This window comes from Balaenoptera acutorostrata, chromosome 15, assembly GCF_949987535.1.
Source record: "Balaenoptera acutorostrata chromosome 15, mBalAcu1.1, whole genome shotgun sequence".
In the NCBI taxonomy this organism is placed as follows: domain Eukaryota; kingdom Metazoa; phylum Chordata; class Mammalia; order Artiodactyla; family Balaenopteridae; genus Balaenoptera; species Balaenoptera acutorostrata.
Genome location: NC_080078.1, coordinates 15462565 through 15490459, shown reverse-complemented (window position 1 = coordinate 15490459; position 27895 = coordinate 15462565). Strand labels below are relative to the sequence as shown.

The 27895-nt window shown below is 42.6% G+C and overlaps 1 protein-coding gene across 1 annotated transcript; it reads left to right on the top strand.

Moving 5' to 3' along the window:
• Nucleotides 1-163: 163 nt before the first annotated feature.
• On the top strand, nt 164-27636 carry NIPSNAP2 (nipsnap homolog 2). Its single transcript, XM_057528960.1, has 10 exons — nt 164-326; nt 10346-10485; nt 10568-10613; nt 13463-13557; nt 13893-13963; nt 14900-15040; nt 15902-15933; nt 20961-21055; nt 25209-25292; nt 26483-27636. The coding sequence occupies exons 1-10, from the start codon at nt 235-237 to the stop codon at nt 26545-26547; spliced, it is 861 nt and encodes a 286-aa protein (XP_057384943.1). The 5' UTR covers nt 164-234; the 3' UTR covers nt 26548-27636.
• The last annotated feature ends 259 nt before the right edge of the window (nt 27637-27895 follow it).

The following is a 27895-nucleotide window of genomic DNA, read 5'->3' as shown; positions in this document are numbered from 1 at the left end:
TCTCGCGGCTCGCAGCTGCGGGACCTCGGCGCCGGGACGCACTGCGGACGCGACCGCCGCAGGCCCCGCTCCCCCTGGCGGCCGCGCCCCGTACTGCAGCGGTAGCGCGCCCGCCCCGCCCTGCCCCGCCCTGCCCCGCCCCCGCCTCGGCTGGCCCGGCCGGGGGAGGGGTCGCGGCGGCGGCGGCGGCGTCAGCGGCTGCCCGGGCGGTGGGAGCCGAGGCGCTGGAGCAAGATGGCGGCGCGGGTGCTGCGCGCCGGCGGAGCGGCCTCGGCCGGCAGCTTTCTGCGGCGGGCCGGCCCCTGCAGCCTCCAGCCTAGGCTCTGGTGAGCAGCGCCGCCCTTTCCGGGAGCGGCCGGGGAGGGCCCGCCGCGGGGCGGAGGGCACGGGTCCCCGGCACGAGTGTACGCCCCGGCCCGGCCGCGCTCCCACTGGGCAGGGCCTCCCGGACTGCGGGGCGGCGGGACCGAGGCCTCGGTCGGCGCGGCTGGGCGAGTCGGAGCCTCGGCGGGGTCGGAGTGCCTGCCTGCCGGGCCGGCCGGGCTCAAGGTCACGGTGGGAACGACGCTCGGCGCCGAAGCCACGTCCGCGCGCCGAGCCTGCCCGGCCTGCGGGACCCTGACCCGGCGCGACCCGGAGCGGTGCCCGGGCGGCGGGCGCATGCCTGAGGCCGCAGGCCCTGAAGTCGCAGCCGCCTGAGAACACTGCTCGCCCGCGCAAAGCCTCAGTGCTTGATTCCGCAAACGGCAGTAGAGATAACCCTAACCTCCTGGGTTGTTGTGAGGAAGAAATAAAATACCGCCTCGTCCCTGGTGAGCCCTCAAGTGGAGGTCGGGGGAGTAGTGAAGAGGTGTCAGCCCTAAGAACAGTCGTTGACTTGCATTTAAAAGTAGATAGCGAATCAAAAAGTATGTACAGTTATCAGCACTAAGGGGACGTTGGCTTCATGTTTAAACTTTTTTTCTAACCTCATTGGATTAAATATTCGGTTTTCAGAATCCGTCCCTGAGATAGCCATGTCCCATTTTCCAAATCGAAAAACCAAATCCCATACCAACTTACATGTCGATTTGCTTCTTCGGTTTCTTTACGTTGGGTAACTTAAATTTTCTCTTTTTGTTTGTGTTTAATTAAATAGTGAGCCTATAGAAAAATACAGTTGGCGCTTAAAAATGGAAGCGGGAGGGAGCTACCTGTTTGTTAAACTCTTAATACGGCCCGGCTTTTTACTGATACGGCTTATTTAATGTAATCCTAGTAGCACTCTTAAGAAGTAAGTAATAGGATCTGCATTTTAGAGATGAGAAAGAACCTAAAGGGCTTGAGACACATGGCTGGAAAAGGCATTTGAACCCAAGTTTGTGAGGCTTGAGGCCCAGTGCCCTTCCTAGGACTCATGCTCAACTTGTGTTTCAAAATTTGATATTTATGTTTCCAAGTTGGTTAACAAATCACCCTCCTTTTATTTTTATTCTGTTATTAAGTATCTACTGTTGCTTTATTTTTTCACACAGATGATAAAAGCCTATGAAATTGATATTTTCTTCTTTTCACAAAAGACAGCTGAGACTGAAGGCGTTCCCCTAAAGTGCCCAAGGTCACTTGAAGCTAGTAAACTGGAGATTTGGACCCGGGTGTGCCCGGTACCCCCACTTCCTGCTGGGGCCAAATGCTCTTGACACTGGCGTCCTTGTCTCTATACAAAGTCCCCTGTCCTTCCTGACTACTCACTCCTTCCTGGGCTCTAGTCTGCTTTAACTGTAGGTGTTCTTTAGGACTCAGTCTGGACCCAGCTAACTCATTGATTCTATCAGATATTGAATGTAAATGATGTCGTTGAAGCTCTACGGACCTGAGCATAATAGCCATGGTCACTCTCCCCAGGAAGCCATGGCAGAGGTGAAATCCCACGTAGACTTACAGATTGAGGTAGGTGGCATGGGAGAATCAGGGAACCTCCCTGCATGAGGTCATGGAAGGCCTCTCCGAGAAGGTGGCATTAAGCTGGGACCTGAAGGGTCAGTGGGCATGAAAGCCGTGAATGGGAGGAGTCAGGCATGCTGGGAAACCCGAGAAAAATCTAGGAGCAGGAGTAAAGGGAAGACGGAGAACAGGTGGCGAGGAGCAGGGGCCTGATAATTCCAGGCCTTACAAGCCATTGAGAGAGCTTGGGTTTTACTCGGAGAGCCATGGAAGACGTTTAAAGGTATACACTTTAGTGTGACATGATCTGATCTACGTTTTTAAAAGATCAGCCTGACTTTGAAAAGGGGACAGTCAGGATGATGGCCAACGAGGCAGATGCTGGTGCCGTTTACCGAGACTCGTTTGTTCCAAAGGTGAGAGTGCCCACCACGTGCCAGGTGCTGTTGGGAAGCATCAGTGAATAAGGCACACAGGGTGCTTGTTAGTCATTCAGAGAAGGAGGAACAGGTGCAGGGTGGGGAGGGGGCGGATCCAGGGCAGTTTTGAACCCGGTGAAATTGGAGATGGCTGTGAGCTACTCGAATAGAAAGACCCAGTAGGCAGTTGGCTTATTGGATCTGTATGACTTCTCCAAGGAGATGTCTGGACAGCATTTGAGAGTTGTCAGCATATAGGAATGCAAAATGTTAATAGATCTATGGGTTTCAGTATACTATATTGTATTTGATTGAAATTTTTCATAATAAAATGCTTTTTTAAACTATAGGAATGGATGAGATTTGCTTGAGGAGTGTGGATGGAGAAAGAGCTGAGAAGCAGGCCCTGGGCTGTATGGATATTTACAGGCTGGATATAGGAAGGAGAGGCAGCAAGGGAGCTGGAAGGGGCAGCTGTGAGGTCATTATGGGTCAGTGCCCGGGGGCGGTATTTCAAAGAGGGAGTGGTTCAGCTGTGCCAGATGCTGCCAGAAGGTCAAAATGACGGAAGAAAACTGCACTTACCGACAGGGGTGTTGTGAGTGACATTGGAAGAGTGGTTCTAGAGGGACGGAGGACGCGTTCCCGGGAGGCTGATTTGCCAAGCATATCTTCGCTCTGCTCAGTGCCAGGCCCTCTGCTCAGCTGTTTACTGAGCACTGCACCAGTGTCCCCCAGGTGCTGGAAACGACCATGTACCCAGAATTTAACTCATCTTCCTCCTGCAAAGCCTGCTTGCTCCTCCTGGGTTCTCTCTCCCCAGCCATGGAGCATCTTCCATTTAGTGGTCCAGGCCAGAAACCAGGTCTTCCCCAAGCCCTTCCCCTCCTGCTCCCGCCCATCTAGTCAGTTGCCAGATCTGTTAGTTCTGCCTCCAGCATGTCTTGACTGTGCCTCTGCATCACCACTCGGCTGGATTCCTATCCAGAGTGTAGACTTGAAGCCATTGGTGAGGGGGACAGCTAGAGAATTCCCCAGAACAAATGAGCAGGACATTTTCCTACTAGAAAGATCTCTGACATGAACCCTGACTGGATCCTAATCCCTCTTCCTTTCCACCCCACCTCCACCAAGAAAAAATCTATAAAAAACATTTTAGGGACAATTGGGGACATTTTAAGATGGAGTGGATATTAGGTATTATAGAATTATTATTTTCATTAGATGTGATATTTATCATTAGTGACGTGGTTTGTCCTTGATCTTAGGAGATGTGTGCTGAAGTATTCAGGGATGGTGTATCATGATGTCTGCACTCTGGTTTCATATGGTTTGGTAAAAATGAAAAAGCGAAATATATATAAACAGTAAAAATTATAAAATGTTCATTTTTCAGCTAGATACAGGGCATAGTGGTCTTCGTTATACTGTTCTTTCATCTCTGTGTCTGAAGTTTTTCAAAATGAAAGGTTGGGGAACCGCTGTCTGTAGCAGCAGTGGCGAAGACAGATTTACTGGGCTTGGTGGCGGGGCGGGGGAGGGGAGGCCCATGGCTCCTGCTTTAAGGCAAGACTCTTCTTCGGGTCGGGCCTTTCGGCCTCTGCCCCTCCCCCTCCGCTCTGCTGTATTCACATTCCCCTGGCTTTGGCAGCTAGAGTTCTGCTTCCAAGAAAGTCCTTCCTCCTGTGGGCAGCAACCTGACAAACTGCTCCTCATCTTCCGGGTCCTCAGCTCAACAGGTGCCTCTTCAGAGGGCTGGTCCTCGTCTCCCTCAGGCTGACCTAGACCCCACTCCCTCTGCCCCAGCCCACCACGCCCACCACCTGTGTCTCCACGGAGGGGCCCTTCTTCCCCTGGGCTCTGATCACGTTTGTCCGTCTGCTTCCACCAGCAAACCGAGCTCTGTGAAGTCAGGGCCAGGCTTATTCCTCTTCGTAGCCTCAGCCTGGCCCAGTGCCTGGCACGTGCAGGGCACAGTTCGTGCATATTTGGTGATCAGACGACCAAAGCCCCTTGCCTCATCCTGTGGTCTCTGTGTTAAATGTATTTCCCTTCTGTAATTTGCCCCGACTAAACCAAAACACCATCTTCCACACCTAATCAGGACCCGTGTCTTCTCCTCTTCACCTCAGGAGTATCTTTTGAATGTAATCCATCCCCTTCATCCCTCCTGCCATCATCTTAACCCAGGACCATCCTTTGGTCCATCCAGTAAGTATCAAATGCCTTCGGTGTGCCGGTACTGCTGGGCTGGGCAGCCGGCCAGGAGCCCAGGAGCCACGCTCCCTGCCTTTCTTGCTTAGTCCACCCGCCACACCACCGCCGGGCTGCTTTTTACACCTGAATCTTTTCTGAAAACTTGCTAGCACTGCCCCGTCTACAGGATAAGGTCCAGCTGATAGGCTTGGTGCACGGGAGCCCAGCCCCCCTGGCCCGCTTGCCCTCCCATTGTTCCTCTCACTGTCCTGTCACACCCTGTTCTCTTGCCTTCCTGAACGCTTTGCTGTTCCAGAAACATGCCACACAGCTTCATGACTCCATGCGCCAGGACACGTTGTTCCCTTTGACTGGGATTATCACTGGCTTTGTCCCCTGTCTTGCTTGTCCTCCAAGACAGAGCTAGACTGTCTCCACTGGAGTCCCTCTCGCTCCTTGCAGGCCGAGGCCAAGATGGTTCATTCCCTCAAGTTCCCACAGTGCCTGTGACCGCTCTGGCTGTTTACTGATAGGTTTTTCCCATGACAGTGGGCAGGTTAGGCATCTGTTCATCTTTATATCCATTGAGCCAGGCACATAATGCTTATTCTATTTAGAATCTAGTGTTTTGTAGGATGTGCTGCCCCCTACCTCACCCTCTGTAAAGTGCCACCCAACACATAAATGATGTTATAAAGACAGCTGATTGCGGTGTTTGTCACTCTTGGTAAAGCACCCTGGCCCAGCCCAGGTCTTAGCACCCTGACAGCTGTTGGCATGGCTGCTTCTACCCCTTTCCGTGATTCAGCTTGGACAGTGAGATGGGCTGGGCACGTGAGGCAGCTTTGGTCACCTGCCAGCTGAACGATTTCAGAGCTCGACAGTCAGCTGGGGCTATGCTGCGCCACACTGGTTTCCATTTGTCAAGACAGTTGCTACCCAACGTTGACAAGTAAGCAGCACTCGGGTTCTTGTGTGTGTCCCGTGATGGTGACTACTTCTTAGGTTAATCTTTAGCTTACAAAGTGTTGTCATATCCCTTACCTCATCTTACCCATCCTAAAGTAAATCCCTTTGGTATTAAAATCTGGAACGAATGCTCACTTGGGGAGGTTTGTGTGGAGGAGGCATCCCTTATTAGTGAAAATATTTTGAACTTTACAGTTAGATCTGGGTTCATATTTTTATCTTGCTGCTTCTTAGCTCAGGTTGTGTAATAACCTCTGTGAGCCAGTCCTTAAAATGCAATAATACCTACTTTGCTAGATTGTTCTGGGGATTAAATGAGAAGACAGGAACAAACTGCCTAGTCCAGTGCCTAACAGGAAGTATGTGCTTATTAGCTTGTAATCCCCTTAAATTCTAAGGAGGAAGGGAAGAATTACTTTGGAATTTTTTTCCCTTCCAGATTTAGTCTGTCAATAATTCTTTATTATGCTCTCTTATTTTATAAAGTATTAAATGCCATAGGAATTAAATATCAATATGAGTGCACATGGTATACGCTTGTCTATGCACTTCTGGAAGGATTCATTAAGAACTATTAGTATTGGTTGCTTTGGTGAGTACTTCTTAATGAAATTCCTTAGTGCTGATATTTTTAGAAACTTCCGTTGTACCCCTTTCCTAGTTGTTCATAATTGTTATTCCTAAAAAAAAAAAAAACTATACAAAGTCCTGTTAAAAAAATCTTAAAACTTTCTACTTTGCATATCACTAATTTTATATGCTTGCCATTTCGCTTCATGATATTATTTAAGCAAATATCCCAAAACATGGTGTGTTTAAAATACTTTAAACATGGGAATTCCCTGGTGGTCCAATGGTTAGGACTTGGTACTTTCACTGGCGAGGGCCCGGGGTTCAATCCCTGGTCAGGAAACTAACATCCCACAAGCCACGTGGCACAGCCAAAAAAAATAAAATGAAATACTTTAAACGAATTGACAAAAATGTTTTTATTTTTATTGAAGTAAATTTTACCATGATTCATTTGGAGAATTGCCTTCTTCAGAATTAGTTTATTTATATAATCAAAGAGTGGGGACTTCCCTGGTGGTGCAGTGCTTAAGAATCCACCTGCCAATGCAGGGGACACGGGTTCGAGGCCTGGTTTGGGAAGATCCCACATGCCGCGGAGCAAATAAGCCCGTGCGCCACAACTACTGAGCCTGTGCTCTGAAGCCTGCGTGCCTGGAGCCCGTGCTCTGCAACAAGAGAAGCCGCTGCAATGAGAAGCCCGCGCACCACAATGAAGAGTAGCCTCCGCTCACCACAACTAGAGAAAGCCTGCGCGCAGCAACAAAGACTGAATGCAGCCAAAAATAAATAAATAAATAAATTTGGAAAGAAAAAAAAAAAGAGTGAATTGAAAACAGAGACAAATACCGTATGATTTTGGTTTCTGCTAAAGAGCTAATAGTTTTTATATATAATTTCTTTTAATTTAAAAAGTTTTTTTAAAGTAGTTTTAAAAACAATTTTTAAATCTCACCATTAATCAGGTGCTGTCCTAAGTGCTTTAAGCATATTTACTAGGGGTTAAACATGTACTTAAAAATATACAAGAGTAAAATAAAAAACATAGTCAATACAGATATTATATGGGGAAAGATGTGTTTCTCCTCTATTTTAACTCTCCATCCTTCCTTCAGGGATACCACCATTAACACTTTTCTCAATTCTAAGGCATTTTAACATTAATAATAAAAGCAAAATGGAAGAATTTCCAACTTCTTTTTACAAATGCCACTTAGGACTATATATTTTTGTCATATGCACTAATAAGAAAAATTGCATGTACTGGTATTAACTTGTTATTTTGCTTATTTAACATGAGCTTGCTGCTTTTTAATCTTAAAAGATTTGAAAAAATGCTTTTCTGTTTCTTGATTACTGTATTTATAGAAAACATTTTATTGTTAATTTTATATTTGTATATTTTGTTTATATATTTGTAAGCTCCATCAGTCAAAAAAAATTTTTCATCTGGTTTCTAGCTATTTGTGATAATATCCTATGAATTGGTTTTTAAATTTAAAACAGTCATATGGAGTGAAAAGTGTTCTGTAATGTTTGTTCATTAAAGCAGCAAGTCGATTTTTTTTAAGCAAAAAAAGAAAAAGGCTGCCAGTGTAACCCGTGAAATTTAGAGTTCTGTTTTTTCTAAAGCACCATAGTTGAATAAGAATAGGAATTTGTATTAATGTGGAATCCACACGTTCATCTCGTGAGACATTAGGGAATTTGCATGTCATGCAAGTTTTTCTTGCCTCTTGTTTAAACTCCCCTTCCTTAACACCTGGGGTCACTCTCTCTTTTCCTCTTATATTTGCTTTATGGTATCTGTGCCCTTAAACAGGTCTGCTAAGCAGATTGAAAATGGTCTGTAGGAAATCATCTAGTGTTTCCAAGAGATCCCCCCAGAAAAGGCTCACACTGGCCTGTCAGTAGCCAGACCTTGTTTTGAAGCACTGGATAAGATCTGAGTGTTTGTATTGGTCATTTGGAATCCCAGCACGTTACTGCCCTTGGCATGATCTAGCAAAGGGCAGAAAAGATCATTTATGTGTACATGAATTAAAGATCAAAACAATAAAGAGTATGCCATGATAGCCCTGGCCAGAGAGGATGGTCATCCGCATAAAGGCGATCGTGCAGAAAGAATGGGCACAGTCTCAAACGACTACATTCTGTATGATTCCATATATGAGACATTCTGCAAAACGCAAACTATAGAGACATAAAACAGATCAGTGGTTGCTAGGAGTTGGGAAACTACAGAGACATAGAACAGATCAGTGGTTGCTAGGAGTTGGGAGAAGGGTTGATTACAAAAGGAGGAGTTTTAGGGAGTGAAGGAACTGTTCCCTATCTTACTGTGGTGGTGGTTACATGGCTTTATGCATTTGTCAAAACTCACAGAACTGTATGTCCAAAAAAGAGTAATTTTACTGTGCATGAATTAAAGTGGAGAAGATGAAGGGACGCGATTTGTCATTTGATTATGGTTGTGTGAAGTTAGGAAGAGGGTGAGTCTCAGCCAGGCTTTAATTTTTAAAATCTTGTTCTCAGGTTATATATACCTATATACCTTACCAATAAAGGAGTTTCTAAACATGCACTTTAGATTTTTTTTTTTAATTTTTATTTATTTATTATTTATGGCTGTGTTGGGTCTTCGTTTCTGTGCAAGGGCTTTCTCCAGTTGCGGCAAGCGGGGGCCACTCTTCATCGCGGCGCGCGGGCCTCTCACTATCGCGGCCTCTCTTGTTGCGAAGCACAGGCTCCAGACGCGCAGGCTCAGTAATTGTGGCTCACGGGCCCAGCCACTCCGCGGCATGTGGGATCTTCCCAGACCAGGGCTCGAACCCGTGTCCCCTGCATTAGCAGGCAGACTCTCAACCACTGCGCCACCAGGGAAGCCCACACTTTAGATATTTTAGCTAATTTTAGGTATAAAAATAATATATGTATATGGAAAATTCTCAAAGAGTCCAGAAGGTTATACAACGAAAAGGAAAACTCTCTCCTCCCATCCCAAACCCACTACAGTCCCCAGGTGTCCTCACTATTAGCAGTTCACTTTGTGTGTGTATTTGTGGTACTGTTCTGGGCCTACTTTTCCACGAAACTCATCTCAGCGATACCAACATATCAGTGCGTGTAGATCTACCTCATTCCTTGTATTGATTGCATTCTATTCTGATTTTGGCTCTACCTTGATTTATTTGACCAGTCCCCATTAATGGGTTCCAAATTGCCTGTACCAGGAACAAACTGGAAACAAGGTAGTAAGGAATGCTTGCACGCATTCAGCTGTGTGCACTTGTCTAAATATAGCTGCCCATGGGACATACTACAAGTGCAACTCTTAGGCCGAAAGGCCTACGCAGTTTTAATTTTGCTATAGATAATGTCACACTGCCCTCTAGGGAGGTCACACAAATTTGTGATCCTACCAGCAAGCATATGGGAATTAAAAACATGCACTTAAAATTTCACGGGTAAAGTGTAGTTTGTTACTTAAGTCAAATCTATCCTCACTTTCTGACAGCATGGATAATAGGAGTTCAGTTATAAGATGAAAATAAGCAAATTATTTATATGTTAATGAAGTCTGTATTCTTAGGCTTTTGTGAGTTAAAAATCTTGATTCTAAGGTTAATTTAGTTTAGGGGTAAAAGTTTTTTTAACAAAAGAATTCATTTCACTTTCCCTGTATATTCCTTTTCACATTTTTTTGTTGTGGTAAAGTACATATAACATAAAATTTGCCATTTTTAAGTGTACAGTTCAGCGGTGTTAAGTACGTTCACATTGTTGTACAACCATCACCACCATCCCTCTCCAGAACCTTTTCATCTTCCCCAACTGAAACTCTGTACCCATTGAGTAGTATTCTCCGCATTCTCCCCTCCCCTCTGCCCCTGGCAACCACCATTCTACTTTCTTTCTCTGTGAATTTGACTATTCTAGGTTTCCTTGTATGTTTTTTCTATGTTGAAAATTTCCTTGGAGGAAGGAAGAACACATGGTGGAACTCACAGAGATACATGAGAACTCTCCTAGGAGTGCCGAAGTTACTTCTCTCACACTTTGCTCCTGCGTTCAGAGTGCACGCTAGTGGCATGGAAAGTGGACATGTGGTATCCCAGGTTCTAGAACAGTGCCTAGACAGTGTGCTCAAGGAGTGTTTGCTGAATGGATGAATTTATGAAAACAATGTACTACACGACACAACCTAAAGACCCTGAGATCTTCGTACCTCTGATTAAACTCAAATTTTTGCATTTGTTATTCCATAGGAAATTGGCGTTTTCCAATAACAGACCTCGAGAGGACAGCTGGTTAAAATCCTTATTTGTCCGGAAAGTTGATCCAAGGAAAGATGCTCACTCTAATCTCCTAGCCAAAAAGGAAACAAGCAGTCTGTACAAATTACAGTGTGAGTCATAGGTTTGCTATCTTCATAGTTGACTTTTTTCCCTTTGTTCATAAGTTTATCGTTGAATTTTCTTTTGTTTCAGTTCACAATGTTAAACCGGAATGCCTAGAAGCATACAACAAAATTTGGTGTGTATACCAAACTATCCTTTACTTGGGGAAAAATAATGATTTTAATATTTGTCAGTTGCGCTAACCCTTGATAGCAGAGCGAGATCTTTCACGCCTCTTCTTAAAGCTGAACATTGAGAGGCTCTTAAGTTGAGCTCTGTTGGGCATTACCAAGGGTGTTTTGATTTTAAGCGCTCTTTCAGCTAACTCCTCAACATAGGCTATCAGACTTTGGAATGTTACTAGACTCTTCAGGTTGGAAGGGACCTTGCAAGGCGGTCTAGCCCAGCTACTCATCCAGTGCTTGAGTCCTTTCTGTAGCCCTTCCTGACGCTATGCTTAAATACATTCCATACGCTCCATATCTGGACAGCTCTGAGTGTTAGGAGTTAGAATTCACACCCCTGGGACCTCCACTGTGTCCAGTTTTACTCCTAAGTAATATTGCCACGTGAGAGCCCTGTATGGATTTCAGTAGAGCGGCCATTTCTTCCCAGGTCTTTCATCTGCCAGGATTCAAGTCCCTTCAGCAGATTCTCATATGATATGAAACCCATATATTCTTATAGAATTTGTAAGCTTTAAGACCAAAGAGAATTAAGTGCATTAGTTCTTAACAGAAATAGCATTTTAATGATCAGTTGTCCACAAATATAATTTAAAAGCTTTTTTTTAACCTTTCATATCTGCTGCTTTCATGAGAAAGCAAATGATTTTGTTACCAGAATCAGCATAACTTTCAGAAGCAAAACATCTTTTGTTGTTTTATTTTTGGAGGTGGTTTGTGAAATGTAACATTAGTGTTGAGTTTCTTGCTCACCTCAGCACAGTTCTCTTTATTTTAGAAGTGCCCTAAAAGCAAAACAAATGCTTTTTTTCTAATTCTCTTCTCATAAAATGAAATTTTTCTGTATGCTGATGTTTCCCTGGATTATCTTTCCTGTCCTGTTTTTTTTTTTTTCACTTCATCTCCTGTCTCAGATTCCTGGCTATCTATTCATGTTCTCACTTCAAACTCAATGTGTAGAATTACCCTGCTCTTCCAGTTTCTCCATGTGTGACACTCACCATGGTTTTATTTGACTCTTTCCTTCCTTAGTTTTATGTGATTAGCCAGTCACTGCAGGCTGTGCATTCTTCATGTGATGTGTATTTTGCTTCTCTTTGCTTGTTTCCCTCTCCAGGCCTGTTGAGGCCCATTTCCAAGTAGCCCTTTCTGACTGCCTTCCTGGGCTTGAAGCTGCACCTGTACCTTCACCCCACCCTGCAGTCCGTTACCCAAAAGTTTGTCAAATTGATCTGCTTGAGTTCTGTTTTCTCCTTCATCATGTTTGTTTTTCTTTTCTCTGAAACTTTCAGCAGCTCCCTGTTTCCAGCCTGGTTTTTAGGGGCCCAGATAATGAGGTTCTTCCCAACTCATCAAGTTCTGGGTACAAGTGCTACCTACCTTACAGCCCCCATTCACCTGGGTCATCTGTGCAGGCTTCCATCTGCCACAGTAGCTCCAGTGCTGGGTTGTTTACTTCCTGCTCATGTCATGTGGCAAAAAGAAAACCCAATTCCATTTCCCTGACATAATCTGTCTTTCTCCACCCCCGATTTCCATCAATCCCGTGTGATTTCTGAACATTCATGGGTCATACATCAGATACATTTAATATCTGATCTTAATTTTAAAAGTAAATGCTACCCTTCAAAAAATTACGTGGTTTGGTCATTGTACTGGGTCTGAAAGACATTTGAGTTTTCAGTTAGACATAAGAGCATTCAGAGCTTTTCTCTGTCAACTAGTCACATCCACCCAGTCCTAGCGCTCCAACATCGGGTGGTGATCACTGGCTTAATATCACTTTTGACGTCAGCAGATAATCAGAACAGGTTCCATTCTGACCCTTGATATCTTTTTGCATCCATTGTTGGATCTATATGGCACTTTTTCATCGTAATTTTTCTATTCAAAAAGAGTACAAGTTTTAGCTTTTCTCTTGGTATGATGCAGTTATGCCTCTTCCCTTTGCCTTTCCCTGTCCATTAGGATCTGTAATGTGAGAAGGTTTTTGTGGACCCAGGCTCTGACACCTCTGTTAAATTAATACACTGCCAGGACCATGCGCAATCAATAGCGACAAACTGGGCGGTGTGTCCAGCATGGGATTAGGTGTGATACCTTTCAAATCCCCTCAGCTGGTTGAATTGAGTAGAAACTAATTTATGCCTCATGTCGTCTCTTTCATCTGGATTCTGCTGCCCCTTTGACGCCCTTCGGGATTGTTGGGGTCGGGGTTGCTTCCAGACTGTGTTGTGTCCCGGCTCCGTCGTCTTCCTTAAAGCCCACTCGTTCTCTGCCACTGCTTCCTGTGCCTCCTGGGCCGCTCCTGTCATCTACCCCATCCTCCACGTGACCTTCTTCCCTTTCTTTCTTCTCCCGCGTTCTTTTTCTACTATTCCCATTTCTCTCATCCTTCCTATCTTTGGAACCAGCAAAAGTTAGCTTTCATACACATCACCATTCCTAAGTATATACTTCTTTTTTTTTTTCTCTGAAACAGCAAATAATAGACTCATAGTTCCTGGAATTTTTGGACCTTTGGCTCTTCTTTATCATTTTTATCAATATACTTGAGTTACTTACCACTGTTGTAGATAGCTGGGGTATCAGTCACCTAAACTTCTGATAAGTGGGACATGAGAGCACAACAGAATTCAGCCAAAAGGCTAATTCTGCACGTCTTTTTATCATTAACGTATTCTGAGGTCAGTTGTCAGAACACAGAGTAGATGACCTTTTCCTGTTACTGATCATGTGTTGTCCACCTGGTGTCATTTTGGTGGTGGTTTAATTAGTGTTGCTCTTTCTTCTCTTTAAGTCAAGAGGTGTTGCCAAAGATTCATGAAGATAAACATTACCCTTGTACTTTGGTGGGGACTTGGAACACGTGGTATGGCGAGCAGGATCAAGCTGGTAGGAAGCAGAAGTCTTTGGAATAAACACTTGTTCCTTAAGCCTTTACTGTCATTACTTAAATGATTTTTAACATAATGCTTGTTTTTATAAGCAAAGCTTTCCAAGTCTCAGTCTAGTTTTATGGTTAAAATAGTTTCTCCAGTAAATCACTGCAAAAACTCCTTTTTGATCGTTTTTCATGTTTGAATCTATCATTGAAACTTTATGGTGTAACTTGAGCCAACACACATTACAGTTTTGTACTGTGTTAACACCATGCGTATCTAGAATATTTTCAAGGTAAGAGTATCATGAAACTCTAAATGTATGTTATCGTTTAAAATATATTTCAGTTCACCTCTGGAGGTATGAAGGAGGTTATCCAGTCCTCACGGAGGTCATGAATAAACTCAAAGAAAATCAGGTAATGATTTTTGAAAAAGACTAATGATACAGTAGATGTTAGTACAGAATTAAATGACTCTTTTCTGTCATCATTTTTGTTAGTAAACTGTTAGTTTTCTGTAGTAAAAATTTTATTATTTGGACTCTTGAGGTTGTATTTAAACATAGAGTAACCAGTTGTAATACTATTAAAATAATAGTCCTTATTGTAAAAGTCAGTTGTACCTTGATAAGCTGGAACTTTGAAACCGGCAAGTCAGTGTGGGTTACCTAACACATATCTGCTTCAGGAACTGACAACCACATATTCTTCATCTTGGGCCGACTTTGCTATCCTCCCCCTCCCTTCACGAATAGGTGTGTGTTAATGGAGAATATTCTACCAGCCATACATTATTAGGAAAGAAAACCTTTTGTGTAGACTCCCCGCCCATATATAAATGACTTTTTTTTTTTTTTTTTTTTTTTTGCCTCGCTGCGAGCCTTGTGGGATCTTAGTTCCCGATCAGGGATTGAACCCGCGCCCTCAGCAGTGAAAGCACGGAGTCCTAACCACTGGACTGCCAGGGAATTCCCAATATAAATGGCTTTTTGATTATCTGATGTTCTGAGGTTTCCATGTCACCTGTCTCAATATGCTGTCAAACACTGTTAGAAGAACCTAAAATCGTAGGAAATTAAATTTGTTTACTTTGTCATTTAAATAATTAGGATGACTATGTAGTTTGATATCTGAACTTGGACACTTTTGAGAGTGAAAGGGAATACTAATAGTCATTATGCTGGTTCAACAAGATGTAAACTGGGACTGTCTCAGGCCAACTCGACCCTATTTATAATAGTATTCTATTGTGGGAGGAACATAAATGTTGCTAAAGTGGGTTTATATATAAATCTTCTCATATTTATAATATAAATATGAGAAGATTTCATGAGCACCTTTGTTCACTCAAAGGAATTTGCGGAATTCCGTAAGGCGAGAAGCAACATGCTTCTCTCGAGGAAGAATCAGCTGCTATTGGAGTTCAGTTTCTGGAATGAGCCTGTCCCACGGTCAGGACCGAATATATATGAACTCAGATCTTACCAGCTCCGAGTAAGTACTGAAATAGGAGTTAACTGTCCCCTTGTTCTTCTGTGCAGAAGGACACGCACCCCTGATGCTGAGTGGGCAGCAGACACTGAGCGAATGTTCTGTGATGTGTGTTTGGCTCGTTTTCTCCCCTGTCCAGTTCTTCTCCTCTTGTTTCCTTTTTTTAAATCTTCCTTCTTTCTCCTTCTTTCTCTTTGCTAAGCTCATTTGTTTTTTATAGCCTTACACGTAAGAGGAAAGACCTAACATGCAGGACCAGCTACATTATATAGCATCTATTGTCATTGAACTAGAGCAACTAATAAGCATGTGACTATTGAATACATTATACAGCACTGTAAGACAAAAGGGGAATAAACTTTGTATGACTTTCTAGATATTTCCCTACTTAGGTGACCACTAAAAAGAAAGGCCCAGGTGGCAACATAGTTAAAGTGAAAAAGTATCAGTAGATCTTGTGGTCTAATACTCAGTATTATACTGGGAAAAAAACAAGTGATGTCCTTGTTAGGTTTACTTAAATTGAATTATTTAAAAATTTCACAGTAAAGTCTGAATAGGTACCAACAATTTAATCATCGTGGGCCTAACTATAGTTTTCATAACTATAATTGGATGACTTAATTAACTCTCACTTTGTGTGTATGTTGTCTTCTTAGATGAAGCCACAGAATATTACTTCCACTATGGGATAGGTATGAACACAGTGAATAATACTATTTTGTTACTTTTTTTTTATTTGTTAGATCTCACATTATTAAAAGTTAATTTTTAAGTTAGTCTTGTCATTTGATGTTTTTTATACTGTTAGTTCCATATTTCTTCACAGAAGAACTAACAAACCAAATCCAAATCTCTTTTCAGCCGGGAACTATGATTGAATGGGGCAATTACTGGTGAGTATTTTACCAAATGATGAGTTTGTTAAGTCTTATAAATAGATTCTTTTAGGCCATAGTGTTACTTCTAGAAATAAAATCTGGGGCTAGTGCCATGATTTGATACTAGACTGTTGTTTTGTTTGACATATTTGTATTATGAAATTTTTGAAACATATACAAAACTAGAGAGAATAATACCACAGGTCTCCCTTCTATACCCATTACTTAGCTTCAGTAATTATCAACACGTGGCCAGTCTTGCTTAGGTCTAAATCCCCCAACCCAGAGTATTTGGAAGTAAATCTCAGACAACATAAAATTTCATCTATAAATATTTTAGTATATATCTCCAAGAGATAAGGACTTTTTAAAAAAAAAAAACAAAATCCCCCAGTGTCGCATGAAGTTATTTCATATTCTTCTTGGATGTTATCTTTTCTGAAATGTTGCTTTTGTCACATAAACAGAGCACCACAATGATACAGTTGCTTCTTTTTTTTTTTCTTCTTAGTTTAGCAAAATATGAATTTTCCTTCAAACTGATCTATAGATTCAACAGAATCCCAATCAAAATCCCAGCAGGCTTTAGAAATGCAAGGGACCCAAAATAGCTAAAACAACCTTGAAAAAGAGGAACAAAGTTGCAGGACTCACAGTTCTCAATTTCAAAACTGACTGCAAAGCTAGAGTAATCAAGACAGTATGGTACTGGCATACGGACAGGCATATAGATCAATGGGATAGAATCGAAAGACAAGAAATAAATTCTCACGCATGTGAGCAGTTGGTTTTTGACAAGTGTACCAAAGCAATTCACTGGGGACTGATAGTCTTTTCATCGCAGGGTCCTCAGACAACTGGATATCCTTGTAAAAAGATGAATTTAGACCTCTGCCTCACATTATATACAAAAACTAACTGAAAATGAATTGTAGACCTAGATATAAGAGCTAAAATACAACACTTTCAGAAGAAGACATAAGAGAAAATCTTCGTGACCTAGGGTTAGGCAAAGAGTTCTTACATAAACACCAAAATCACAATGCACAAAAGAAAAAAAATGGTAAATTATAATTCATCAAAATTAAAAGCTTTTGTAATTCAAAGGATACAGTTTTAAAAATTAAAAGACGGGTCACAGACTGGGAGAAAATTTTGCAAGTCACATACATATCTGATAAAGGACTTGTATCCTGAATATATGAAGAAATCATACAACTCAATCACGAGAAGATAAATAACCCAGTTAAAAAATGGGCAAAGGACTTGAATAGACAGTTCTCCAAAGATACACAAATAGCCAAAAAACATATGAAAAGATGGTCAGCATCACTAATCATAAGATAAATGCAAATCAAAACCACAATTATTTTCCATTCATCTTACACCCTTTAAGAAGGCCATTATCAAAAGAACAGAAAATAACAAGTGTTGGCAAGATACAGAGAAATTGGAACCCTTGTGTACTGTATGTAGGAATATAAAATGGGGCAGTCATCATGGAAGACAGTACAGAGGTACTTCAAAACATTGAAAATAGCATTACTCTCTGACCCAGCAACCCTACTTCTGGGTATATATTCAAAAGAATTCAAAGCAGCATCTCAAAGAGATGTTTGCACACCCATGTTCATCGCAGCATTATTCACAGTAGGTAAGAGGTGGAAGCAACCCAAATATCCATCAACAGGTGAATGGATAAAAATGTGGCATATATATATAATGGAATATTAATACAGCCTTTAAAAAGAAGGAAATCCTGCCACATGCAGGGTGAACCTTGAGAACATTATGCTAAGCAAAATAAGCCAGTCACAAAAGGACAAATACTGTATGATTCCACTAATACAGAGTTTCTAAAGTAGTAAAAACCATAGACACAGAAAATGAAAAGGTGGTTGCCAGGGGCTAGGTGCAGGGGAGTTGCTGTTTAGTGGGTATGATTTCAATTTTGCAAGATGAAAATGTTCTGGCGATCTGTTGCACAACAATGTGAATAGACTTGGCCCTACTAGCCTGCGCAGTTGAAAATTGAGATAAATTTAATGTTAGGTGCTTTTTACCGCAATGAAAAATAAAATCATAAAATAAATTTGAAAAAAAAATTTAATGGGCAAAGAATTTGAATAGACATTTCTTCAGAGGAGCTCTGTGAATGCCTAAAAAGGATGTGAAAAGCTGCTCAACATCCTTAGTCAGTATGGAAATGCAAAGTAAAACCACAGTGAGATAGTACTTCATACCCACTAGGATGGCTATAATTTAAAAGACAGAATAACGTGTTGATGAGGTTGTCAATGAATTGGTACCTCTATACATTTCTGGTGAGAGTGTAAAATGGTACAGCCACTTTGGAAAAGGAAAACCATGACGTTTTACTTACTTTCAATTTATATATATTCTCTTTTTTTCAGTTATAAAATTTCTTGCTTTGGGCTAGATAATTTCTAAGATCTCTTCTTCTACCTCCAAAAAACAGTTCTGGGATCTTTTTTTCTAATGAATCTTTTCTTCTTAGGTCATCAAAGGCTAAATAATGCAAGGTAGAATTCCTTTTCATTTGAAAACTAAGAAATACATATTTGATTGTATCCTATTATTGTAGACATCATTTTATTAAGGAATTGGGGGGTAGGGTTGATGCTGTAAGTGTAGTAATTTAGTTGCCCACAGAATAGGATCACCCAGTTCTATGTTTCCATATTATTCATTGAGATTTGCCCACCGTGGAATCCACAAGGAAGGAACTGAGGTTATTCTTCAGTTATTTTAAAAATTATTTATAAAGCCAGTTCAGCATTCAATTTATATTTTGGCACATAGGTAACTAAGGTGGTGATCTCCTCTTCACTACATGCTTCTGATTATTTCCAGGCTAAGGCAAGTTATGTTTTCTTTGCTTACTGAGAAAGTGAATGAGAAAAATTCAGAATGAAATGAACAGTCCTGAATATTTATCACTATCAATGAAACTGAGGGTTTTCCCCCTTAGGGTTAGAATGCACATTAAAGTGATTTGCTTAATTTCAATAATTTACGAATCAGATTTGTAATTTTTGTGAAGATTATGATCACTTAACACTACATGTAAGGTTAAAGAAATTAACGTCACTTGGAGGTAGCCCGTGGGGGCAATAGCAAGAGATCCCTCCTTTTCCCCTAAAGAACCTGAAAGCATGGGTCACCTTCGTGGAGTTGAGCACGTGGTGAATGAGAGCCAAGATGTACAAAGTGACCTTGAGGAGACTGGCTTCCTCACTCCCACCACAGGCTGCCCTTGCTCTGATTCCACACCCCACTTTGAGATGTTCTAATTCAGTTAATATGAAGTTTGCCTCTAAGAAGAGAATGCGCTGGTCAAGCCGACTCACTTATCTTGTCTCTCACTGTGGATATTAGTGGATTGAATCCTTGTTCATAGTCTCCAGCTCTTTTAAATGAATTAGAATGAGTCCATCTTCCCAAGTCCTGTCCACTCTGGGACCCTAACATGACTGAGACATCAGGCCAAGCCTGGGCAGTGTTGATATAAATTGACTGGGTAACTGGGGTGTGGAGTCTCTTGAGAGACTCTACCTGTGACCTTCCTACATCACTTGAAGCTGCTTCCTTCATTTTCAACTTTGATTCTAGAAAACTGCTTTAAGAAAACATACATTTTAAAAACTTGTTTAGGGCTTCCCTGGTGGCGCAGTGGTTGAGAGTCCGCCTGCCAATGCAGGGGACACGGGTTCGAGCCCTGGTCTGGGAAGATCCCACATGCCGCGGAGCAGCTGGGCCCGTGAGCCACAGCTACTGAGCCTGCACGTCTGGAGCTTGTGCTCCGCAACAAGAGAGGCCGCGATGATGAGAGGCCCGCGCACCGTGATGAAGAGTGGCCCCCGCTCGCCGCAACTAGAGAAAGCCCTCGCACAGAAACGAAGACCCAACACAGCCATAAATAAATAAATAAATAAATAAAATAAAATAAAATTATAAAAAAAAAAAAAAAACTTGTTTAGGATTTCAAGTGCATCACTAAATATAAAAATAAAGTACTGGTGCAGACACAAAAGGAGGTGTTTAAAAAGCTGATACCTTTTGCAGCAGGGAATCTTAAAAAGCAAAGTTTAAGGCAAGTGCCAATTTTTAACCAATTTAATCACTATTTCATGTTATACACATAGACACGTGTGTATCCACACATGATGCATACATAATGAATGCCATTTGGTACTCATTTTCCTAACGGTTTGCTCAGGTAAGGGGGCAGAAAAGGAGGCAGCTTCAGTGTTGGCAGTGACAGTGGACTGCCAGGAAGCTCACGTCCATGGTTCTTCCATATGCTGTCCAAGGGGTTGCAGAATTTGAGACCCGCCCTCAGCCGTAGATCACAGAGCTTGCGGGTTTCTCAGAGCTCACGGTGTGCGGCTGCTTTGTAGGTGCGGTGCACTTCCTTCCTCTCTGTTTTAAGCCCTGTTCTCGAGGCAGGGTCCCTGCCTCCCTTGGAGTACAGTGCCTCTGGCACCATGGGCTTCTTGGATCGAGAATTCCCGCACTTTCTCTCAGTGTGTTCTTGGAAAGCAGCTTTTTTAAAGTTGACAGGTCCTACCCTCTGCCAGTTTTCTAGACTTTACGTTAAGAATCAGCAGTGCAACCACATATCCTCACGTTGTTGTTTTTATTTTTCATTTTTATTTATTTATTTATTTTGGCTGTGCCGGGTCTTAGTTGCGGCATGTGGACTCTTAGTTGTGGCATGCATGAGGGATCTAGTTCCCCAACCTGGGATCGAACCTGGGCCCCCTGCATTGGGAACATGGAGTCTTACCTACTGGACCACCAGGGAAGTCCCATGTTGTTTTTATTTTAATAGTTATGAATTACTGTCTACTTTTCACGAAAATGACTGCTGTAGCTACAGAAAGGTACATTTACATCTTATGTACATTAAAATAACTTTCGAATGCATTCTGAACCACTTGCGCTGAGGATGGAGGGAACTCACTGATACTTTTTAACATACCTGATTCAATATCTGAACGTTGTTTTTTTTCTTATAGGGCTCGTGCAATTCGCTTCAGACAGGACAGTAATGAAGCAGTTGGAGGGTTCTTCTCCCAGATTGGGCAGCTGTATATGGTGCATCATCTTTGGGGTATGTTTTTTTCCCTTCATTTTTGTATTCCTGCGATTTCAGAGTTCATTACTAACTAACTTGTCCTAGGCAGTAAATCGTATCTCAAGTCAGGAACCTTAAACACTGCAGCTGACCCAAATGTCCCAGATGGAACGTAGGTGCTGGGCTGCCCGGAATAAGAGGTCAATAGTGAAGGGTCCACAGATGTGCGGCACGTCAGTGAGCTGGTGAAAGTGAGAGTGGGGCGAGAGAGGTGAGGCAGCAGCCCCAGGCGAGGGGAGATGATGGAGCTGCCCCCGGCTCCCTCAGGGACGGTCCCGCTTTCCATGCAGAGGAGGTGCCCACACGCGCGGCCACCCCCTGCCTCGGGTCTGACTCCACTGTCCCAGAGGCCCTTCTCTCCCCTTTTCCATCCCCGCCCACTTTGGTTTGGCACCGTCTTTGGTGTCTTTCAGGGCCTGACTCAGGTGTTCCCCTTTGTCCCCAAGGGAATGTCGCTGTCCCCTGAGCCCCCGGAGCCCAATACTGTGTGTGTGGTCACAGTCACGGCTGTTTGTGTCTGTCTCCCTGCTGAACAGGAACGGGGTCTCAGCAGTAGCTTGGTTCATTCTGGCCACATTTGTAAATGGTTATTAAAGTTAAAGAGATGAAAAGCATGACTTTTTCCAAACCTTATGAATTTGCTGAGTTGTTGGTTTGCCCTGTTTGGTCCACCAAGTGCTGCGGAGTCACGTGCCTGCTGGGTTAGCAGGAGGCTCAGAGACGGGTGACAGGTCTGCTGAGCGGGAAAGCAAACCTGAGTGACAGGCCACCAGGCCGTGCGCGGTGAGTGACGCAGGGAGTTCCAGTGGGGGTCCTCCTCGTTAGGAGTGTATATCGGGATATAAAGGGATACAAAGCTATGAAATGGGGGAAAACCAATGAAAGGTGGAATACGAGCTAGACTTCAGCATCTAGATGGGACTGACAGGTAGAGGTGGGCAGGAGGGGCTGGAACAGCAATGGAGACACGGGAAATTATAAAAAGTGCTCAGGAAACTACAAATAGTGCCGACGGGCTAAATGGTAAGATACCTGCCAGGGACCTGGGTCTAAATGGGTGAGTTGAAGCAAGAAAAGTCATTTTCACATTGTGCCCCTGGAACCTTTCCCTGAAACCCTTCGTGTCTGGGGGGGAGACCCCACTCCAAGCCCCCGCCAGCCGCTGCTCACCTCAGCCACACACACTGGGCTTCCCCAGCATTTAAAAGATTGAAACCTGCACCAGATGATTAGAGGCCGCCAGTAACCCTCAGCTCCCGGAATGTCGGGGGCAGTGGTGTTCCTGGGAGCTGTTTTCTAGCCAGCTGAGATTTGACCTCCTAAGGATCAGAGTTTTCAAATGGAGTACATTTGCAAACAGATTTTTAAAAGATGTGTTCTGTGTCCCTGCCTTTTGATTATACTAAGTGTAATTTAACCTTTATGGGTTCAAGGTGGGAGTGAAGTCATTTTTATCATTATTTTTTAGTGCATGATCTGTCCAGAGGATATAAACTGGAAAGACAGACCCCTGCCCTTCCCCAGCCTGGAGGGGCCTCTGAGGGCGGCCTCTAGTGAGCGAGCGCGGAGACGGATGGGTCAGGACCCACGTGCTTTGGCGCACAGGCAGAGGTCAGGCACCCGTCTACTCTGAGGCCCTGCCCTTCTCCACCTTCCTTTTTGTCTCGAGTCTGTGTCCCAAATGTCCACTGCCCACTTCCTACTTTATAGGAAAAAGTCTTGAGATGTGCAGAGATGAATTCTCAGTTGTCTGCCCCCAAAACTTACCCTCACTTTTCCATCTTTTTTAGAGAAAGAGAACCAACATTTATCAAGCACCTCCAGTGTGTTGGTTATTTATGCACCATTCCCTTTAATCCGTACAGCCACACACCACAAATGAGATACCTGTGACTCATGGGTGGTGAATAAATCACCCAGAACCCACAGCTGTTCAGGAGCTGAGCCAGGCTCAGACGTCAGCAAGTCTGGCTTCAAAGCAGGTCTTCCCCCAGCACAGCCCCCCTTCCTGTTACCCTTGCACGTGATGCCATCCCTCCCCCACCTCCTCAAGGCCTCGCTGCAGCCACGGCTCCTCCACCACCCAATCCGTGGCCTCCTTCCCTTAGTATATGAGTGGGCTCAGTGCCTCCCATCTTTAAAAGCCTCCCCACCCCAAAGGTGCATTGACAGATGAACAAAATGTGGTTTGTTCAAATTCATAGAAACAGAATGTAGAGTAAAGTGTATCGGGTTGGGGGAAGAGGGGAATGGGAAGATACCGTTCAATGGATAATGGTGGCACAACGTGAATGTACTTAATGCCACTGAACTACACATTTAAAAATAGTTAAAATAGTAAATTTTGTTATGTATATTTTACCCCCCCCCAATTTTTTTTTTAATTAACAAAATTTGTAAAAGAACACAGGCCTCTCCAACCTGTGTTCCCTCTGGTGGCGGTGGGGGGCGGGGGGGGGGCGAGGGGTCACCACATGGTGCCCTAGGTGTGCACCTGGCCCCGGTGAGGTCACTGCTGCCTGTCACATGAATGTTAACTGTTTTCCTCCGGGTGGTGAGAGGTAAAAGGTTTTGTTTTCCTTCTATTTTTCTGCATCTTCAATATTTTATGTAATAAATTTATACTCCATTACTAGTGGAGGGAACTTTTGTCTTTAGATGGTCAAATTGCCAGGCCTGCAAGGTTAGGTCTTCTCATAGGGAGAAGGAAGCCCCAAAACAGAAACTAGAACTGAGGAGGGAGCCCTGGGTGATCTCTTAGTCACGACTGACACCGTGTTCAGATGCCTAGGAGGCATTTCCCTGGTCACTGGTTGGAAGGATCTTGCCCGGGTTGGGAATCAGAGACCAAGGCACCTGGGTGAGATATCAGAATTGTACCCCAAGGACTCTGACCCTTGGCCCATGCTCTTCCCTCCACCTGGAGCGCCTTTCCCTCCCGTTCCTGCGTGTCGATGATGAAATGGCCTTTTCAACCTTGAAGACCCACTTGGTCAGATCACAGCTTCCAGGCAGCTCTCCCTGGTCAGCTGTGTTCTCCCTGTTGAGTCTCTTTGTTCTCCACTGCCTTGAATACAGTCTCACCCAGATCACTGTAGTGCTTTATAAATGCTGAGAAAAATGGAATCTAATATCGCTTATCCGTAGTCTGACAGTGTGTGGTTACAGATTTAACATGTCTTGAGGAAGTTCACTTGGTTTGTAAAGGCACGTCTTGAATCCGCTAGACTGTGAGCCTTGAGAGCGGGTTGTTTTGCGTCTCCCACAGGGCCTGACAATTTTGCTCAGAATTGCCAGCTCACAGTCATTCCAGCTTAGTACTGAGTTCCCAGAGTATAGGTGGTCCCTGACTTACGACGGTTCAACTTAGAATTTTCCAACTTTACGACGGTGCAAAAGTGATCCACATTTAGTAGAAAATGTGCTTCACATTTTGAATTTTGCTCTTTTCCTGGGCTTTCGATACATTCTCTCGCGATGCTGGGCAGTGGCAGCCGCAGCTCCCAGTCAGCTACACGATCACAAGGGTGAACAACCAATACACTTAAAACTATTCTGTTTTTTACTTTTAGTGCAGTATTCAGTAAGTTACATGAGATATTCAACACTTTATTATGAAATAGGCTCTGCGTCAGATGATTTTGCCCAACTGTAGGCTAATGTGAGTGTTCTGAGCACGTTTAAGCTAAGCTAGGCTAAGCTAGGATATTCCAGTAGGTTAGGTGTATTGAATGCATTTTCGACTTACAATATTTTCGGCTTACAATGGGTTTATTGGGATGTAACCCCGTCATAAGTTGAGGAAGGTCTGTAGGCTCTTTGAGAAAACGAGGAGTGCAGCAGAATCAACACTTAATGGATACACGGTTGACCCTTGAACGTTCAACACAGGTTTGAACTGCTGGGGTCCACTTATATGCAGATCTTTTTCAGTAAATACACACAGTACTATATGACCCATGGTTGGTCAAATCCAAGGGTACAGAACCATGGATACAGAGGGCCGGCTATGGGATTTGAGCACCTGCAGATTTTGGTATTCACAGCGGATCCTGGAACCAGTCTCCCACTGTACTAGTGGAATTATGTTTGGTTTAAGTCTTAATTCTTCTGTGTGGCTATTTTTAAGCTTACAAGGATCTTCAGACCAGGGAAGATATACGGAATGCAGCATGGCATAAACACGGCTGGGAAGAACTGGTATATTATACAGGTAATATCTTAATAGGCATAAAACATTTCATTCTTCTCATCTCATTGTTTTAATGTTCTTTCACCCTGAAGCTAATATGTATTTAAAAAAAAAAAATAGTACATTGCTCTAGGATCGTGAATTGTAAGGTTGAGGGAATGGAGAAATAGTCATATTTTTCTTTGACAGTTACAGGACATTTTTTCAATAGAGAATATTCATTCTTTCAAGTATATATGTTGTCTGGTACAGTTCTCAGATCTTTGTGTATCGTAAACTTTACATCATTACCCTTTTTGTACATTTCTGTATTCTCTGAAAATTTATTACACAAATAAATTTTTTTCTAAGCTTTTCCTTTCTCATCAAAATTGTCCATTCCCCAAAGCATTACAATTTAATACAGCAATTAAAAAGTAATTTTGAAAATTAATTTGGTATTTAGACTTTCCATATGTACATGTGTATGCATGTGTACATACGTGTACACCTATACATGTATGTACACACACACACACCACACACACACACACACACACACACACACACACACACACACACACACACACACACACAGAAATCCTAGTTGCTTGATTTTTAGAAGAAAACAGCCAGGCTGCATACCACCCAATGACACCAATGCAGGTACCACCTATGTTGCACATCAGGTACATTTAAGCCCATATCCTACCAGGAAGATCAAAGAGCAATTTGTTCTGGAAAATAACTATTATCTTGTCTTTTAATTCAAAAAAAAATCATATAACTGTATGTGGCTTTGCTGTTTATTCTTACATTTCCATCAGTTCCCAAAGATGTGTTTTACTTAGCACTGACAGTTCTACAAGTACAGTGTATTTGTTCCTTTATACAGGATACAGTCAAATTACTTGATGTTATATAAATTTTAATTCAGTTGAAAGAACCTTCTGAGAAAGCACCATTTTTCTCATAATATGGACTTTCCTAATTTCCTACAAATGAAACACATTTCCAACAGAATGTTTTAATATCATCTTACAGGATGTCAGCTGATCTGTCATCAGCTTGTGTATTTCTTCCCCTGAGATCAGTCCTAAATATTCCAGTACTCTATTCTGATTCCAAGCAGCATGTCTTCTGAATATTCTTAGCAACCTATTTGTTAATGTATATTTACTGCAGTCTGTTTAGAAAAGAACCAGCCCAGTAATCTTGATCTTTGTTTTCAGTCCCACTTATTCAGGAAATGGAATCCAGAATCATGATCCCACAGAAGACTTCACCCCTCCAGTAAAGCTACAGAATTTCGATGTGCCTACTTAAATTTATGTGACAAGTACTTGTCATAAATTAATTTGAACTGTATATCAAGTGAAAAAGAAACACTGAATTGTAAACTGCTGTATATAGCTTGTAAGAGACCTCTTTAAAATTTACAAAATCACAAGAAAGTAAACTATTACAGTTTGGCTGATTGTAACAGTGCTCTGTAGTCCTCTGAAACATCCCTGTATTTGTCGAATATACCTTATAATACCCAGCCACCTCTCCCCACCCTCCAGGAAAAGAGGGCCCAAATTAAAACTGGAATCATCTCCAAATAAGAATCCAACCATGGAAAAAAATTAGCCATTTCTTTATAAAAAGCAAATCTGTTTTATAATTACAGATTTTTAGACAAATTTCTTGTATCAGGAAGAAATATAAATTTTGTCATGTTTCTGTAGCATTTTTCTGAGTCTCAGACTAGGAACAAATTATAAGTGTACCCAATACCTGAAAATGTTTTACTTCACTCTCATTTTTAATGTCAGCATAGTAAACAGTGTATCATTACTGAGCTGGAAGTGGTTGATCGGTAATTCAGTCTCCACATTGTGTATCGTGATATCTTTATGTGAGAGGAAAAAATGGCTTGAACCTGTGTATTATATGTGACTTTGAAATGAACACATTGAATAGCACTAATTTTTATTTGTAATATTTTTCTATAACAAAACAAGTAGCACTAGGAAAAGAGGTTTTATTTTGTAAACAATCATCTGTGACCTCAGACATTCTCTGGTTAATATTTTAGTAAGCTCACAGACGATTTTTCCAAGATCATGGATGAGGGGTGGTGCATGTTGAGATTTAAATTGGCATAAAGCTGCATACTTTGTCTAGCTCTGATTTAGTTTTTTAATATAGTGTGCCAATTTTGTGACTGTAATCATGTGAAAGTCCTGTTGAAATGAAAAATTATGGCTGACCCCCAGATCAAAGAATTTATGTTAAAATAAAGTGTGAATAAAAATCTCATATCAAATGTCAAGCTTTTACATGCGAATGGTTTTCTCCAAGAACATATAAAAGTCAATAAAATCCTCTTAATTTTCACATATTACATGTTTGCGATCTCTTTTTAATGACTGGTGCTGAGAATGACCCTGTCACTCTTGAAAGATAGATAGCTTGTCCCAGTTCAATGGGCATATGTGCGTCTACAGAGTAAAATATTAAATAGGCTCATCGGCCGCTCTTTATGGCCACTTGGTAGGTGTTATGAGGAATGGGTGTTTGGGTACCAATGTATGATGGCCTGATGTTTGGGGGCTGGGACTGCCAGTGGAAGAACAGGCTGTGCTCCTTGATGGGGTACT

Excerpts from the sequence above, each read along its gene's own strand:
- NIPSNAP2 (XM_057528960.1), top strand. The coding sequence starts at position 235 with ATGGCGGCGCGGGTGCTGCGCGCCGGCGGAGCGGCCTCGGCCGGCAGC. Across the intron at positions 327-10,345 it reads AGCCTCCAGCCTAGGCTCTG|GAAATTGGCGTTTTCCAATA; the intron begins GTGAGCAGCGCC and ends GTTATTCCATAG. Across the intron at positions 13,964-14,899 it reads ATAAACTCAAAGAAAATCAG|GAATTTGCGGAATTCCGTAA; the intron begins GTAATGATTTTT and ends GTTCACTCAAAG.